The 19,377-nt window shown below is 29.6% G+C and overlaps 1 protein-coding gene across 1 annotated transcript; it reads left to right on the top strand.

Moving 5' to 3' along the window:
- Window positions 1-7,879: 7,879 nt before the first annotated feature.
- Window positions 7,880-14,602, top strand: LOC132727120 (mu-type opioid receptor-like; the record flags this gene model as incomplete). The annotated part of the gene is made up of 2 exons (XM_060712526.1): window positions 7,880-8,407; window positions 14,546-14,602. Coding segments are annotated over exons 1-2 (585 nt in total), but the record flags the coding sequence as incomplete, so codon positions are not given.
- Window positions 14,603-19,377: the final 4,775 nt, after the last annotated feature.

Here is a 19,377-nt window from a genome sequence, read left to right as displayed (position 1 = left end):
GAGATTACGTAGTGAATGCAAGGGATAGTTCTTAATTTGATTGCGCATAAAAAGGAACACGTTATCCTAACCATTTTACTTTCGATATTAGCGCACGATAGCTTTTAAATATTTCTAAAAATCATTTGTTGAGGCTGTGACAAAAATTAATTTCGGTGCTAGATTAATTGAGTGCATTTCAGTTCTTACATAAACTCTTTTAAAATACATTTCTAGCTACCATATAAATCTATATGATAATCAAAATTTATCGCTAAACGATCTACATGTAGCTAAAGTTGTTAAAAACCTAAAATGATTACGATGTTTTAATTAATAAAGGTTTAGAAACGTTTTCATTTGGCGTGCGTTTTAGCGTGCGTATATCGTTTAGCGTATTTCGTTTAGCGTATATCGTTTTGCGTGCGTCTGCGTATTTCGTTTCGTTTTGCGTGCGTATAACGTGCGTTCGTATAGCGTGTAACGTGCGTTCGTATAGCGTGTAACGTGAGTTTTGCGTGTAAACTGACACGTTCACCCTACTGTATAACCCGACAACAACTTCAAAAACAACAAAGAAAAAGAAAGAAAGATATTCTATATAATTATGTTATGTTAAATCATGGCTACAAGTTATACCCACATACATGTACGAGAAATCTTCATATCAACACGTAATAGAACCTTTATATACTACGTTTAAAAATTAACAGGCACCTTGAAATACATATGTATATTAAAGGATGCAAAAAAAAAAAACAAAAAAAAAAACGAAACATGAACAAAACAAATTTCAAATCCTTATTATTTACATAATTTCAATATGGAATTTTGAACAGTTATGTATGTGTGGAAAATATCAAAAACTTTCTGAGAACCCTTATTATTTTCATTAAACGAAGAAAAAGAAGTAAGAGAAGAAGAAAAAAGACGAAGAAGAAAAAGACGAAGAAGAAGAACAACAACTATTACTAGAATAACGAATAAGCAATTAATCTTCTTTCTCATAATTGGAAATATAAGAGTCATGTAAATAATTACTAGTACCACTGTTTTGCCTTATTAATAAGGCTTTGTAATCTTTTCCCGATTAATTTTGCTATCTATTCATCATTTTCCGTTAATTTAAAACGAGAATGTAGACGTGCTCATAGTGATTTAAGTATAAAGCCAAAACTAAAAATATTCTGAGTATCATCACATTCACAACGCATTAGTTATACATTCGAATCTAATCAAGTCTAATTCAAATGATTGACACACAATCATCCTGTATGTTATTAATATCAGAGACAGTACTTTTCAGGAGTTGTGCATGTTTTTTTCTAAAGGCATTGTCAATCATGTCAAGCAGTATAAGTATTATCCCTCACTGTTTTGTAATGGTTATGTCTAGTTTTGTCTTTCTGTTAATGCCAAGTGACGAAGTAATTTGCACGGCTTACAATTCTTGTTAACAGTACACGTGGTTGTGTTCATTGAACGCCGCCTTTCCTTGTTGATCTTGTTTATCATATTGTATTTCTGAAACAAAAATATAACGGCCGCCTTTTTTTTTACGAAGTTCGCTACAAGGAGCCATCACCACAATCACATTGACTGTCAGAAGGTTTAAGTATTTGCAACCTAGAGTGCTGTTTTCGTATTAAATATCATTTGGAGGAATAGTCATAAAGTTGTTGTGATTAATGCTTCCGAGGGATCACTTTGTTTCCAGATTTTTTTTTCACTTCGTAGACATTGTACGGTTTCTATTATATTAACAGGCATCAACGTAAAAGCGTAGGCTAGACAATTGACAGCAACGGAAAATTTTTAATTCACAGGCGAGATACATAAGAAATTTAGGAAATTATGTTCGTTTGACCAGACACTGAAGATAAAGTATGTAGGTCTGGAAAAGTTAGTTTTAAAATTGTATAATCAAACATAAATACATTGTATATTGAAATAGTTTTTTTTTTAATAAAATCAAACATGGAATATAGTAATATTTGAAAATATAGTAAGATTAATAAATAAATTAATTGAAATTGAAATAATTAAACAACAACATTAATAAACAACAGCAACAAAATTAAACAAGAACAACTGAAATTCGGTTTAATTTAGTTTGTTAATGAGAAATGATGAACAGCATAAAACTCGATATATTTTAAAAAGGGGAAATACACTCGTTCCCCTTTTTAAGGCACTATTTTTACATTATTTTCAGCTAAAGTAATGGTATTGTTTTGTGAAAGGTAAAAGACAAACAGCTAAAGTAAACATCCAAATTTTATTTTTTGTTTCTTTTGCAAATGTTTTCGGGGGAACCATTCCCCCGAAGAACAAAAGCCATGTACAGAATACAACATGATTCGATAAATAAAAAGCAATATATACTTGCCTGGACTTAAACAGCCTATATTAGATTCGATGCATTATAAAAGTTTATCAACACTAAATTTATTGAAACCAAGGATCTCAAAAGAATCAAAGACAAATGGCTATAAGCCTTTTTTAGCAACGCATTAATTTCCACTAAAAGTGGAGAATGAATTTAGATTAACAATACAAACAGATGGTAATTATGTACTTACGTGATTCATCAAAAATGAATGTTAATATAATATAAAACAAACAAATATATTAACTTGGAAAAAAGAGTCTCAGACAGATCAAGTTTTCATTTTAAGTTATTTTCGTTTATGCTTAAGGCTTTTTACGAAAGTGTGCTCTATCATTATGTCGTAATATGAAACATTAATTACTGTAAAGAAGGGGAAAAAACATACAATTGGAGTATGACGTTGTTGTTGTGAAACAAAAATTCAGAAGGTCATTTACCGATAAAAAGACTATTTAAATGCTTTGATTATCCTCTTCCTTTTTGTTTTGTGTGGGGGTTGACAAAAAGTTCACCCTTGAAAGTCTCTTGGACAACTGTCTCAACGATCGAATCCGTTACAGTGGTATTTTAGTTGTCTGGTGTCAAAATCAACAATGTGTATTATCAGCCATATTGTATTTATATCATAACTTCAATTAAAAGAAATTGAAAAACTAATGGTCACTTCATTTAATCATTAATTCAGTTTATAAAAGGTTTTGACTGACAAATTCTAATTTTTTTACAATTTGTTTCAATTATACAGAGCAATAGTCTTTAGAACAGTGAAATGGGTATACATTTTGGTTCTTGTTGCTTAATGCAAAATTGTGGTAATACATTGTATTCGCACATGATAATTTGCCCATTATTTATCTGCTCATAAATTTGTTTAATGGTTTTGAACTCGGGATAATCACGCGATAAAAATTTAACACAATCATCACTTTAGGAAATTACATGAATATTCATGGGCAATTAATGGAAAGAACGTTGACTTTCTGTAATGAAGTGATTTTACCGTGGAAAAAGCAGCATAGTCTGCCTATATATATTGAAATACATAACCAAAAGTGCATTCAACTTTTACAAATAACAAATGTCTGCACATAAATCACGTGCTTGTGACATTCTTAAATCAGCTTAATTTAACCGATAGCAAGAACAATGTATCCAAGAACAATATTTATGGAATGTGCATAAGAAATGTTTTATCCTCATTATCGGGTACAAATTAAAAATAGATAAATTATAGATTTTTAGTCCTCCTCTTATCACTTTTGACAATTATGATTAAGTGGTGATAAATATAGGCACAAACAATGAATTTATTAACATTAAACAATTACAGGGGTAACCGAATATAATAACCACATATATTTTAATGTGTTTATAATACGGATAATAGTTAATATGTGAAAAGAGTCGGCGTTCTAATTATTAAGTGATCAGTAATATTTACATAAAAGATAAGAAAACGATCGTGATATAGTATATTTACGAATGTGCTGTTCTAATGGGTTGACTGCTCGAGTTGTTGTGTTTAATTGAATTCCCTCAATTTCATATGGGAATCAGATATTTATTTCAATTCAATTGTATTGCACGTTTTCGGAAACTACTATACAAACAAAAATATATTATAAATATATAAATCACTTGAAATATGACGTACACACAAATACTATATTCAGTGTTCACAAAAATGCAGAGACATATCAAATTTACAATTCATGCATTGTTTCTAAAACGTCAGTTCTTATTGCAATGCTTTATCTAGAAATTTATATAATTGCAATATTTTATTTTTATTATCTGATGACATATTGTTAAATACAATGGAAAAGAGATATATTTTAAAGTTGGAAAAAATACATATTGAATAAAGTTCAAAGATTTTCTTACCTCTGTATATAAGGGACAACATAATAAAAAATGGTATTCTGATTCAATATTGTTATACAAGCATAATTTACACAATCGGTTATTAAGTATAAACAAAACTGTGTTGTATACTTCATATAGTAATCAAGCTTTGGCATAGTATCTATACAGTCGTGCCACTCTTGTAAACATTGATCTCTTTTTCTCAGTTGAAATAACAAATGATAATTGATATTGACGACATTGTCGTCAACAACATACGGGAAATCTATATCAGTAACAACAGAATGAATATAATTATTTAGCCCAACGTTTATCATTCCCGTTAATATCAACATATTAGAGTGATTTTATTAGTTTTTTGTTGTTAAAGCTCTGCTTCTTGTTATTGATGTTTTGTTATGACATGGGTATTAATACAAAACCAATACATTTGACGATAACGGTGGTGTTTAGCTGTCTGTCATTTTATGTAAATTGTCGATTTTAGACTATAATAGTAACATTTGATTGCAAATCAAAATGCATTTTAGTATTAACTCACCCTTTTGTACATCATTTACATTTACATTTCGGTCGTATTTTAAAGCACTGACATTGATGTTGTTACTTTTCTGACAGATTTGGTATCACAGAAACATACGAATTGATACACACATGACATGATTTCCGTTAATGTGTAATGTTAATGTAATTAGTTGATACATATTTATTTAATTTTGATTGTTTTGGAATCTATAAGCATAATGAAACTCGTTCGAGTCTGTTCCTGGAACCAACCAGTACTTTGCAATGAATGTAAAGCTTCTTGTTTAAGGAAGCAACGGTTAGCCCCTGACAGGGTTTTAACCTATGTGGTCCTTAGATAAGTTGTCAGACGCGTGAACCACTCTGCCACGCCGCCACTTAATGAAATTTCATTTGATTTTAACAACAATTGTAAGGGATCAAATAGAAAGGTTTAATGTTTTGCTTTTGTTTTTTTTGTTCTCACAAATTCAATCGTCAAAGAACATTGTCTTATGTTTACAAATTCAATTTGCAAAGAACATTGCCTCATAAACTTACATAAATCATAAAAGATCGAATAATAATCTTAATGATAAATCAAAAGTGAAAAGCAGATGTTCTTACAACACAACCTAAAGTTACTAAAAAGATTTGCAATTATTTTGCAAGTTTCTTCTTAAATGGATGGCAGAATTTGCACTCCTTTCCTACAGGCATGCCAGTCTATTAACCAATAGCACACGTTGTGAAAAGCTCTTCTCGGATAACATTTGACGTATTGCTGTTCTGTCTCCTAGTCTACGAGTTATCAGTCGTATATCTGAACGCGTATTATAAGGATGAAAGGGATATTGTAACGGATAAAATGAAAAGTAAGATTGTTGTTTTTACAGATACTGGTTGAAATATGTTTTATTGTTACAACAACTAATTATGATACTCTTTATGTACATATTCTTGAATTTAATTAATATAGGGAAAAATATAACGAAAGTTTTTATTGTTGGTTGTTTAATGGTTTCGTTTATTAATTGTTCATCAAGTCGACATTTAATGTTTAAATCAACTATAATGTTGTTTTTTTTTTAATAAACATAACGCAGAAAAAAGGATATATAAAACACATTCATTTTGCAAAATCAAGTTTAAAATGTTATAAAATAAATGGATAATCATAGATAGATGCATAGCGCTTCTACGTGTATATCTAGTGACAATAATGTCATATAACATGAAACTTTTTTCTCTGCAAAACCATATTATATCACAATTAGAAGAGGTTATTTTATTTCTACAAGTCTCTTTTAATTGTTTAATAACACAATTTTATCGAGAAAAGGACATATCAATTCAAAGTTCACCACGTACATTTAGTAGGGTTGTCAGTGCTTAAATTATATGATCCTCGAAATGTAAAGTAAAATACGTATTACAATATAATAATAATAATAAAAAAAATAAAAATAATAATAACAATAATACAACAGAAATGTAACCGTACAAATATATATATATATTTTAACATTTTGCCATTTGGGATTCTTTTTTAAAGTTCATTTAAATGAGATATATTTTAAAATGTTCATCAATTGAAAATGAAACATAATATCATTTTTACATGAATTCTACCAAACAACAAATGAATGGACGAACGAACAAAATAATGACAGATAATCGAAAGTACGAGCAAACAAAAAAATATTATTTTGATTATTGCTGTGATCAACGTTTTTAATTTGATAATATAATCGCTTAAACAATCACAATAGATTTGTTTTAAGTGTTTTTATATTGAAAATAATTACTTATAGGGGACATGGACGGTCCATTGCACTTTCCAGTACTCTACATGTGCAGGTTTTGTCAAACCGAGCCTGCAACAATTTCAATGTGTTGTTTTAGACGTTCATTAGGGACTCGGTGTTCTCTATTTAATAGCAAATAACACATGAAACTCTAATAGTATACAATTATGTACACAAAAACTTTACAAGTTCAATTAGATTTGTGTAACAAAGAATGACCCTACAATTGTTCGAGCTGTGAACATATGTACTCGTACAAACCTCTTGGGTTAAAAGTGGAGTCATTATCTGTCAAATTGCATTGATTTCACGTGGTTACTTAAGTGAACAAGAATGACAGGTGTTACCAGTTCACTAAATGGCAATATGTACCGATATATTGCCTCATACATTTTTTATTTCTTTCTACAGGAATCTCTATATAGACAACCAATAAATAAAGATGGAAATAATAGTGTTGTTCCCAAACGTTTAAGGACCTACAAAAAGTAAAGAGTAGCAATAGGAATAAAACAAATATATCAAAGTAAGCGAATTTGTGTTTTTGTTTCAAACAAAGTGCACATTTTTGAAATTATCTTTTCCATTGTTAAGGAGCAGAAGATTTATGTCCATATAAAGATATTGAGTTCTTGTCCTGTGCTAGGGATGTGGACGATACGGAATATTGCATTTACTACTACCATAAAAAGAAAATGCTCAATAAACCTAAATCTTTAAAGTCGGCTTTTTTGCCGTGTTGAAGATCATTTGAGACTTCTGTATTATTGTCATAATTTCATTCAATTAGTGAAAACCAGAATGCCCAAAACAACGAAATTAAGAATATTGCAGGTTCGATTTGATTTAACCTGTTCATGGACGGTTGTGTAATTGGGAGCTACTGTCCATGTCCCATAGCACCGGGTTAAGCAGAATACAAAATTATAACATGGAAATGGTGAAGTTATTTTCGACAAAATGTCGAATAGCTCTACTCTTCTTTGACAAATTAAATCACACCGAAAACATTGCCACTTAAAATATCTATAATATTCTCTTCTAGAATTTGTTTGATAAAGCATAGTCATGCGAAAAACTGTTTATAACTTTTGTCAGATACCATAGATTATTGACATAAAACAATTTGTTTCAATATTATTCACAAGTTTCTTTCAAAATAGTAAGGAATAATGCTCATAAGTATTTTTTCCATACAAACATTAACGGTTCACAAAGTGTTTGTTTATAATGCACATAACGATATAATTATGTAGAATGATATTGTTTTTGAAATATTAATGTACGTTAAATGTGTGATTTTGTTCAATTTTCATTTGTCTCTTTCAGTATGAATATTGATCCATTGAACATGAATGCAAGTGAGGAATACAAAAATGCAACTGACATATTCGACCAAAATGTTTCACATGTAATTCAGCAGATCCATGAAAACCTAACGTTATTCATAGTTCCTTACCACCCACTGACGTCATTTATAGAACAATATACAATCCCTGTTATCTGTATATTCGGATTAATTACCAACACGCTGTCATCAATTGTGTTTTTACAGAAAACTCTTAGGGATAGTTCTTGTAGTATTTTTCTCGCAGCTAGAGGTTTCATAGACAATGGCTTCTTATCAACATTATTGATAGTGTGGATATCACAAACTTTCAATCTCCAATTAGGATCTTTAAGTGGATCATGTAAAGTTATCATTTTTCTAAGCTACATTTGCGGCTTCATTTCTGTGTGGTTAGTTGTATTTATAACATTCGAAAATTACATACGGATTTGCAAGCCGTTTGTTGTAAAGAGGATCTGTACAACGGCCTTGGCAAAGGTTATTGTTGCTATACTGTGTCTTATCTCGGTTTGCTTATATAATTTCCCGTTCTGGGCTATGAGTAAAGATAATTGCTTATACCTTCCGCGCCATCGTTACTCTGTGCAAGCGCTTATTTACACTGACACTGTTATAACACTTGCGTTACCAATTTGTTGCATAATATACCTTATGACTGCAATCGTTTGCAACCTTATAAAATCCTATCGTGTACGAAACTTTAGGAGAGCATCCAGAACCTCGACAGACAATCCGCTTGCAAAAGTTACAAAAATGTTGTTTGCTGTGACTGTCACATTCTTTTGTTTAAATTTACCTTCACATATCTACAGATATGTAAAAATGATCTCTTCTTTTGTGCACGAGAGTTCCGAACCTGACAGACATTCTATTAAAGAAGAAGCCATTCAACAAACAACTCTGCTGTTGTCGTATATATCAATATCAACAAATATCATAGTTTATATTATATTCGGAAGTAGGTTTAGAGCAGTGTTTTTAGAAATGTGTCATTTATGCGGCGGTTCTACAACAGAGCATGACAATCACCATGCACAAAGACAAAGTCCTGTTGGAGCAAAACAGGATAGCGGCAATCATTCTAAAAATATAAATTTCCCAGCCAACAGGTCAACATTGTTGTTAACAGACAATGGATGTTCCTCCGAACTAATGCCTTTACGAAGATCGTACACAAAATAACAGTTTAATCCCAATGAAATATGTGTTTTATAACGGCTGTTTATTCCTTGGTGTACCCTTTCTTTAAAACAAGAAATACTTCGGAGCCTTTATATGCACGCAGTAGAATATATGATAACATAGTTAATATTAATTTACATAGACTATATGACATAATTTGTTCCCGTTTATAACGTTTTATGTTTTGGAAAATGATATTTTGTAAATGATGTTTACATGCTTTCACATGCACGGTATATAATATTTCAAAAGTGCCTTGTATATTTTGTTATATCATGGCATCAATTAAAATATATCAATTACTTATATGCTTTTTTTATATTATTAGAGATATTTATAAATGTACACTAATGCACCGCATATGACATATAACGATTATAATACACATACGTTGTAACGCAAGAAAATTTTCATAATTCTTATGAATTTCTAATTATGTGTCTTACTTCTTCGAAATGATGATGATCATATTTCAGTAAAATGTATATTGTTAAGGAGATATTTAAATTTAAATCAACACAAATAGAATGTTTATCTTCGGGAACAAGTGTAACAGATGGAACATTTTCTAGGGCTTCATACTTCCCTGAAAACCTACGCGATGCTTATTTCAAATGCAGTCAATCATAAAAGTCGCCTGCAGCTGGTATTCCCATAATAGAGTAATCATTTGAAATCAACAAATTTTATAACCATAATGACAAAATACATGATAAATATTGAAATGCTGCGAAAGAAAAAAAATCAAACACGCTGTTCAATTTCAAAATATTCAAAATGGTATCACCATCAACGAAGCATATGACTTTGTATGTATATATAAGTTAGGGTAATAAAAGCAGCAAATTATATCTGCAATGAATTTTCCTCTACTTGAGAGGGGGCAAACATTGTTTAGTAATGTTTTAGAATATATGGATTTAAATAATATCTTATCACTGGAGTGATAAGTGTAATACAGACAGCAAATATTTTATAAAGAGGTACTTTGACTTTTATGCAATATTAACTAAATCACTACAATTGTATTAATTTTCAAACAGCAATCGAGGCAATAAGCACACTGTGGAGGATAAGAATTAGGGTCGGATGCTGAAAATACAATGTGAATGATCGAGTCCAGAAAAAATCTTTGCATGAATATTTTAATAATTTGTATTCATTAAATGATGAACAATGCCTTTCGAAATATTATAAACTTAAAAGCAAATATATGACTCTTATATTTTTATTTATTTTACAAAATAACATGATTGGGACATTGTTATTCATTTGGAATAACGCTTGTTTAATATTTCATTGTGTCACCACAAATTTGCAAATTTGTTGCATGTACAATGAAGGTTTATTACAAACAATAATATTACTGTTCATGTACATGTGTAACACATTTTCGATATCTATTTATCCAACAAAAAGCAGAACTTTGAAAAGGTCTCAACAGATCAATTTTATTTACTTTTTGTATTTAAGTTTAGAAATTTGACATTCTTTTCAATTAAATATTTCTAATGAGTCTCAGTGTCATAATTTAAAAGGGTTTCACATTATCTTATTTGATTGTAAATTTAACAATATTTTATATTAATTCTTGGAACAAAACTCTCTTATAATAAAGTATCATAAAGATAAACCATAATATTTATGTTCTAAAAAGAATTAAGAATTGTGAAGATATCATTATGTATCTTGTAACAATCTTTATTGCGTCCGAGGTTACTTTTACGTAGCATTTTCATTTTAACTGTTTACGAAGGTTGTCTCAATATTCTGTGACATGATGATTTTAAATGTAAATTAAAAGGTGTAAAATAAATGCTTAATATGATATAAAATACATAAAATTGAAAATATTCTCAAAGATTTACATGGTAAAACAGATCAACAAAACATGACATTGACATAATAACCTCGACAAATATGTGGATGGCGCGCGCGTCAGATGGCGTGTACATTAAGTGACTTTCTAAGGTAAACAAACTCAATCTTTACATATGGCGTAACTTTACATGTATTAGAAGAAGAAGTTAACACACAGCATCGGATATTGGAAATATGCTTACATTTATTTAAACCTAAAGATAACAAAAATGCAGATATTGTTTGACATGCGCGGGGAACTTAGACATACGCCTTTAATAATGAGTACTTAAAAGTAATGATTGCCGATATTTTGTAAATGATTTGATGTTATGAAAAACAATAAATTTATGAAGTATGATCATGTAGATTTGTTTGTGTACTTGCAATAAACATAAATTGTCTATAAAATTTGTTACAAACTTTTGGGACAGCCCTTGTTTAAACTGTAATTGTGTACAGAAAATGTGAATAAAAGTAATGGAATTGATATTTATCGTTGAGACCAATAATTTTTGTTATTTGATATCATTTTCAAAGACAAGAACAAATTTTGGTTTGATTTTCCAATATAAAGTTAACGGAATCCATTTATTTAAATTTAACAAATAAATCTGAAACACAAGAATAATAGTCTTTATGATATTTCTTTTTTTCAATTTTGTTTCATTATCATAATGATATTTAAAAACCATTAAGCTATATTAAATTGAATATTTATATCGTAGTCAATTAATCTTTAATATATTAAGTAATAAAATCTAATAAAACATCCATGCAAAAGTATATTGAGACAGCAAATTAAAGTATTAAAATATTCAATACTAAACGTCTTAATGATACAAAAAATAAAATAATTCTTATTTATGTGCTTTACAGCATTTATTCAGTTTAGCCATTCATTACGGAAGCGTATCAGAGCCTACAGTTGGTGAGATATTTTGCACTAAGTCGACTAATTTTTATTCGCATTGATAAGATGTTTTTGCATTTCTCAATAAAATTTACTGACAAAGATGAGAAGCTTTTAAGCATTGCAACTGATTTTTTCTCGATATGCTTGAGGATTTTGTCTCTTCGACAAAAAACTGTCGAAACTTCTTGACTTCGCGGCTTTGCTGAAATATTTAGTAAGACGCAAAGACGTTACTCGCATTGACAAATAGCTCACGTAATTCAAAAAAAAATTTTTGCAATGATTAAAAACTTGTACTTATTTCGTTTTTTTATCATAACGTTTTCATGGAATGTTTTATGTATTACGTATTAATCATAACGTCTTCATGGAATGTTTTTGGTGAAAACCAGTAGAAACAAGTTGACATGACGTGAAACTTTTAGATAAGTGGAGGCACCGATAAGCTTCCGTAATTCATTAAATACAAATTTATAATAATACATACAGTAACAATGTTATATAACACAATTGCATTTTTATTTAAAAGAAAGTGCACATACAACGTTAACGTTTTTTAAAGTTAGTGATATTTGTTTATTGTTAAATTATGTTCTGAACATATTGTAATATTTGGTCTTTGAGTTAGTTAGGCACATAAATTTTTAATAGATAAAAAAATTGTTACTCGTAGGTCTACCATAGACCGTGAAGTTCACATTTGAAGAAATTTATTAACTTTATGATGCAGGTTATTTAAAATTTATTCTTTATAAACTACCAAACAGTTTACATTTAAAGTTACCGAAGCTAGTTGTATTTATGTTTTTACGGCGCAAGTCATATGGCACCGAAACAGGAAAGACGATTTCATCTAACCTCGATTGTTACACACTTAAAGCAACAACAAGGGTCAAAAGAACTTCACTTGCTAGAGCTAAGAGATGCATAAATGTCAGTCATTTGAACCCATAGTCGACTTTTACGATCACGCAGGGATAAACAGTGGTTACAATTTTGATTTCTCAGCCCTTAAAGGCAACCACTCACCCACAGTTTAAAGTGGTAATATGATATTGAACACTGTATTTTAAAATAATTATATGTTAACATTGATTTCTGAGTGTTTCAGAAATATTTTTATTTAAAGGGAGACACAGGCAAATATTTCATTTCTTAGTTTTGAGTTTTTCAGTCATTATTCTGTAAATGCCCTCAAAATAAATATATTAGACAGCCAAAGGAACAAAACTTTTCTCCATATAAAGAATAAAATGGTCATTTTCTAACTTGACCCGCGTGGGTCAGGTTAGAGCGCTAGGATTTCACAATAGTTGTCAAAATGAATTCTAGAAACGTTAAATAACATGTCAAATGTATGACTTAGACTTGTTTCTATCATACAATATCCATAATATCTGTTATTGTAACTTCAAGGCTTTGTTTAAGTCATATGACTTGTTTTAAAACTATTTGGTGATTCTATTCGGGTCTCAATTTTGTTCAACATATATAGTTATATTTAAGCTTCAAACCCAAAATGTTTAGAATTTAAACAGAAATTCATGCTTAAACTTCAAGAAATGTCATTTTAGCGTGATTTGAGCACAAAAGATCATTTGAATATTTTTGTCATTATTTTGCCTGAATATCCCTTTAAAATGCTTTCAAAAACATTGCATACATAACAAAAAGAAGTATATATTCTTTCAGGCAGATCAAGGATTTTGAATATTTTTTAACCTAAATTGTAGAAGATGAAATTCATTCTTATAAATGTTGTATAGAATGCAACTTAATATAAAAAAGAGATAAGAATCATGCGTTGTGGCAATCAATGATGGTCGATGCCAGTTTTTTTCTGACAGTATTGTAGTACTTAACACTTAAACTTGCACAAATTACAAAGTCAACTTTTACCTTCTTCACAATTTAAAGTGACATTATTAACATTTTTTGCTCTCATAGTTAAGCTGAATAAGTACAAAAAATATATTTTTCAAAATATGTTGATTTTGACCAATTATTGATAATTGATAAAATTGTTAAGGATATGATATAAAGAAACTAACCTAATTATAAAAAGAATTTCCAAACTCTTTTTAAAATGGAACGATACCGATACTTTCTTGAGGATATTTATTATAGAAATTTCTGCGGGTCACGTTTATTGATTTATTTTAGTATAGCAAGGTATGACATTTGAACACAGTTATTGAAAAGTGTAAAGTAATTATGAGTTTTACCTGTGCACCCTCATTTTGAAATTTGATGAACATAATGTCACTTTAAAGATGGTACAGTTTAGAAATATACTCTGTCGAAATAAAACCGGTTAAATTTCATATGATATTTCTATGATGTCCATACATAAAGAAAAGTTAACAATACTTAAATAACAATGACATAATAATTTAGGGCGATAATTGAAAAAATGAACAATGTAAGATGTATATGTTCTTATTTGAACCTGTGGTATTTCAGTAAGCAAACTCATTTTAACACCTACTTCTACGCAGTCGGTAGGCAATCATATTTCTTTTTATAAATACGATATGATTGATATGCCAAATTAATTAAAATTATAAACATCAGTTGAACACATCTGGATTACATAATATATAACACACTTGTTTAACATCATTAACTGACAGTACCTGATAAGCTCGAATTGCGGGTGTGCTTTCGATGTTTTCATGTACTAAATAAACAGGATCGTGAACGATGATTTTGATCTTGTTATTTTAGATAAAATTTATAACTCAGTAAGTTCCTATTTAAAATACACTCAATAAGTTCCGTGGTAAAAAACTGTTAACTACAACATGTAATGAATTCATAAGCAGTGTTAATCGTTTTGTAGGAAAAAGTATGATTAAACAAAACTTATATATCTGATCAATTTAACTAGAATATAAAAGAACTATCCTGTACAATTTATTATGGAACTATCATTAAACTTTAATTTAATGTTACTTTTATTTTACAATGGCCAATAAAACTCCCAAATTTAAATTTGTAATTAAAAATGACCAATGAAATGTTTTTGTTTTTTTTTATATTAAGGTCTTCCTTGTAACTTTTACAGGAAGTCTAACTGATTTAAGACGACCTTTGGCTTGAAAAAGGTTTGTTAGACTGTTACATGTATCTGACCTTGAAATAACCTTTTACCATTTTTATGCAACGCAGGGAACATTTTTATTGCTCCGCGCCCATAGGCGCGGAGCTATTCGTGTTTACTTTTTTTGTCTATGGGCCCGGATTTGAGCAACAAATCCTTTCGATTAACAGCTAAAAGTAAATCCGCATTCAAGAACTCCTTTCGATTCCTATATTGGTTTCCCCGTCGGTGATTCGCAGCATGTCATATTAATGAATGAGAAGGGAAAGCAATTCTGCTGTTACATAAATTCGAAAGCTATAAATAGCTATAAATGTTTTGATTTTTGACTCTTAGGTTATAAATTTGTTATTTTCCTTTTTTAGTAGTACATGAAATTGTAATTTGTTACATTTTAAAATACATTTACACACAGCATATCAAGTATACTATAAGTGATTGAATTTGTCAATATAAAGAAGATTTCAGGCAAAGGATTTTAACAATTTTGCTTTTGATAATTATTTTTAATTTATGTTTATGAAATTAAATGTTCAATAATAACATGTTGATATATTGGTTGTTTTGAAATAATTAAACTTAAGTATATAAGGTAACATTTCATTAGCGTCATTGGTAAAGCATACCACTTTGTGATAATGGTACGACTGGTGACATGTTCGGGGGTCCGTACTCGACAGCGAAAGCTGCATTTTATAGCCTTACGAGCGGATCGACCCTCAGTAAGGTGATTCCGCTTTGTCAGCCAAGTTTGTTTTCACAAAGTCTGTGCAAAGTGAAAGTAGGTCAAAATTCATATAACAACAAAGCTCACATTGAGCCATTTGCAAGTACACTTCCAATTCTCCGTTTCAAAGACTATTTTAAACAAAAATAAAAATGATAACAATAAGAAATATACATTGTTTGTGCTACATTTCTGAAGACCAAAAGCATTCTGTTGCAAATCTTATGCACATTTCATGAATGGCAAAATCCAGTTTAAAGTCTATTTTAGTGCATACAAATGCTATTTTTGCAGAAAATACAAAAAAACTTTAAAAAAACATAAATCTTAGGAAAGAAGTTTATCTGACCTTGAAAAAACATGGCATCCATGACATGTGTAAAAAAGTAGTACCATGAAAATAAACATCATTTACCTATTTCTTGTGTACATGACACACTTCACTGTTACACATAAAAAGGTTAGATTTTAATGTTTGATTGTGTTTTTCATTTTAATTGTAGTTCATAAGGCTATAAATGATGATTGTTTTCTTGCACTACTTTTTTTACAAAAAATAATGGAGGCGATGTGCTTAGAAAGACATGATATACTGATTTATTTGGAGTTAAGTTTTGAAAGATTTTTGTATTTGCTGCAAAAAATAGCTTTTGTTGGCTTTAAAACATACTTTTAAAAGGATTTTGCCATTCATGAAATGTGCATAAAACTTTGCAACAGAATGTTTTTTGTGTTCAGAAATGTAGCACATTCAAGGTAAATATTCTTATTGTTTTCATTTTTATTTTTGTTTATAATTGTCCTTAAAATATAAACCTGGAATTGTATTTTCAAATGGTTCATCATTTTATAATAAGAGCTTTGGTGTTCTATGAATTTGGGCCTACTTTCACTTTGGACAGACTTAAGTTAAAACAAACATGGCTGTCAAAGAAGAATCACCTTAAGCATAGGCTATAGATAGATATCATGACAACAACAGAAACTTTGATCTGCAGTTTGAACATGAAGTGTAATGTTTTTTGTGAATGGTTTTAAAGCAATTCAACAAAAAAATATATATTGATATCCCAAAAAAATTAATAAATAATAGTTTTTTAATATATTAACAATGTCAAATAGCTTTCATATCTTTGTCTGGTACGAATATGATATTAGTGAATTTCCTCATACCTACCTAAAATTCAGGTAACAGTCTTCTATTATATTGATAAATACTGTATCACCATGTAACGCGTGTGTAACAAACAAAACAAAATCCTGAATTTGGTCTTTTGGAAATTCATCCCATTTTTTCATTCCAGAGTGTGTTATACTTTCAGTATTGAAAGAAACCATTTTTATTTACTTTGACATGAAGAATATGTATGTAATATTACTATATTATAATATTAGTCCCTTTTGTTACTATTTGTATTTTTGTTACAATTATAACAGACTTTTATATTTCTATCATCTATCTTCTGTTTCTGAAACAGAACACAGTACAGTCATGTCACATAACATTAACAAGTCTTGTAAGTCTTGTTTGTATTCAATGGAATTACTTTCCTTACCAGGTAGGCATCAGTGAAAGCATTTTTTATATTAAATATTTTTCCCCTCTTTTTAATTATGGACAGTGCATAAGATAAGTATAATTATGCAAAAAAAACGGTTTACAAAACATTCGGAAATCTCTACAATAGAACTTAATCTGAATATAATATGACCTGTGCGTAGGAATAATTTGGTAAGGTATCTGTATTAAGCACATTTTTTGCGCGGAGCTTTTCAATTGCTGCATTGCAGCAACATTTGTACTTGTAGTATACAGTAACTCTAACAATATGATCTGATACACATATGCCATATGCAATACATTCAATTTCATAAAACAACTTAATTAAATCACGTTTGCCGATCATTGCTGGCGACTATTCAAGCTCAGCATTTAAGCTGATATCTGTTAAAAGTTTGGTTCGCTGAAATTGATAGGAATGTTCCGATATGTTTTCTAAATACTTAAACATGTTTGTTGTTCATTTTAATATGTTGTATTTGTTAATATATCAGGTATAATAACTTTTAATTCTGGCGCACGTTAAATGATATTTTCATTTGCACATATTGCCTACTTGCATACATTAATGTCGAACTATTTAAACATTTCAGGCATATTATATTCCATCGTCTCAAATCATTATCAGGAGTATTTTTTTTTCATGCCAAAAAAAATGTAAAAGTTTATCAGGATCATTAGAAAGTACTATTACATTCCTTGACACACACGAAATAACTACATCAATAGAAAATAACCATTTCCTTCTGCTTTTGGTAAAATACAAAGTATTGAATTCGATCGAGTTGATACATTACGATTTACAGAACATATGTATTGAATCTATATGAAGTGACAACAGACGATAAAGAAATAATATGACTTAGGCCATATCGTTTGTGTATCATATGTATTGATCTTGCTCCTTTCACTTACAAAACTGACACATTATTGTATGTATTCTCGTGAAACGATAAAAGTTTCGCAGGTTCAATAACATTATCTGAATCAAATCTCAAGCGTAGGTTGTGTTCGTTAAGTGGATGTTCCAGAGAGGCTACAGCGATCAATAATTTATTATCCATAACAACATCTATTACCAATTTTTGAACTATGAAAGCATTAGATCAAACAATATAATAATTGTGAGTTTAAACGCGATATATGCGTACAGAATTTTAGATTTTGTATTTTTTAAAAGCATTTTATTAGTGTCCATATTGAGTGTCAAAAGTACAGATTTGCCACGAAGCTGAATCATCTTTTGATTTCTTTGCATTTTTGCAATAGATATAGCTGAGAAGATTAAGTATACTTTTGGAAGTCAAAATGCGACTTTGTTTACATTTTGCTTCCGTGATGACAACTAATTTCAATTCCCACTTCAAGCCCCATAAACAGCTATATGGAGAACTAATATACATTTGCTAGGCAATATATGCAATATATTTTATTGTACGTTGTAAAAAAAGATAAACATTGTGATTTAATAAGATTAACTTTGTGATAAAGCAATCTTCAAAACTGCAAACTTATATTCGTTAAGTTTATAAAGATTGGCAAATATAAAAAACTATAGAATCGACATTATATCGTGATAATATAAAAATATACTGTTGATCTCTTCTGTCACCAGTTACATTTACTAAAATATATAGATATATATCATTTAAAGTTGTTAGTCGGAGTCATCCAATTCTTCACATACGATATTAAGGATCAGAAAGCAGATAGATTCCATATTTTGTATACTAACTTTGTTTCTTTTCCAAGCTTCAACACAACCACATAATCATGTTATATTATTTGAACGGATACACTCCAACGCAAGAAAATTCAATTATATGACGCAGAGTTATATTACCATTTATTGACAATCAGTTGCTTGCACAAGACAATGATATGATACAGCTGTCCATTCAGCTGCTATTTAGAGCGACACATCTCCGATCATTACTATATATAGACTTTTTGAGTTCACTGACACGTTGTTACTAATAATAGCTAAGAAAGTAACCTGTAGCAGAAGGGATATTTGTCATCTCAGCTAAATTAAGTATTTACAAATATCCTATTTTACCTCGTTCCGATCAATCACTATGGGCGGATTTTCAAATTATTGTCACAAAATATCACAGAGAACGTATTC

This window comes from Ruditapes philippinarum, unplaced genomic scaffold (genome assembly GCF_026571515.1).
Source record: "Ruditapes philippinarum isolate M1 unplaced genomic scaffold, ASM2657151v2 ctg4971_1_1_1_1, whole genome shotgun sequence".
Lineage (NCBI taxonomy): Eukaryota > Metazoa > Mollusca > Bivalvia > Venerida > Veneridae > Ruditapes > Ruditapes philippinarum.
This window is presented reverse-complemented; position numbering and strand designations above follow the sequence as displayed.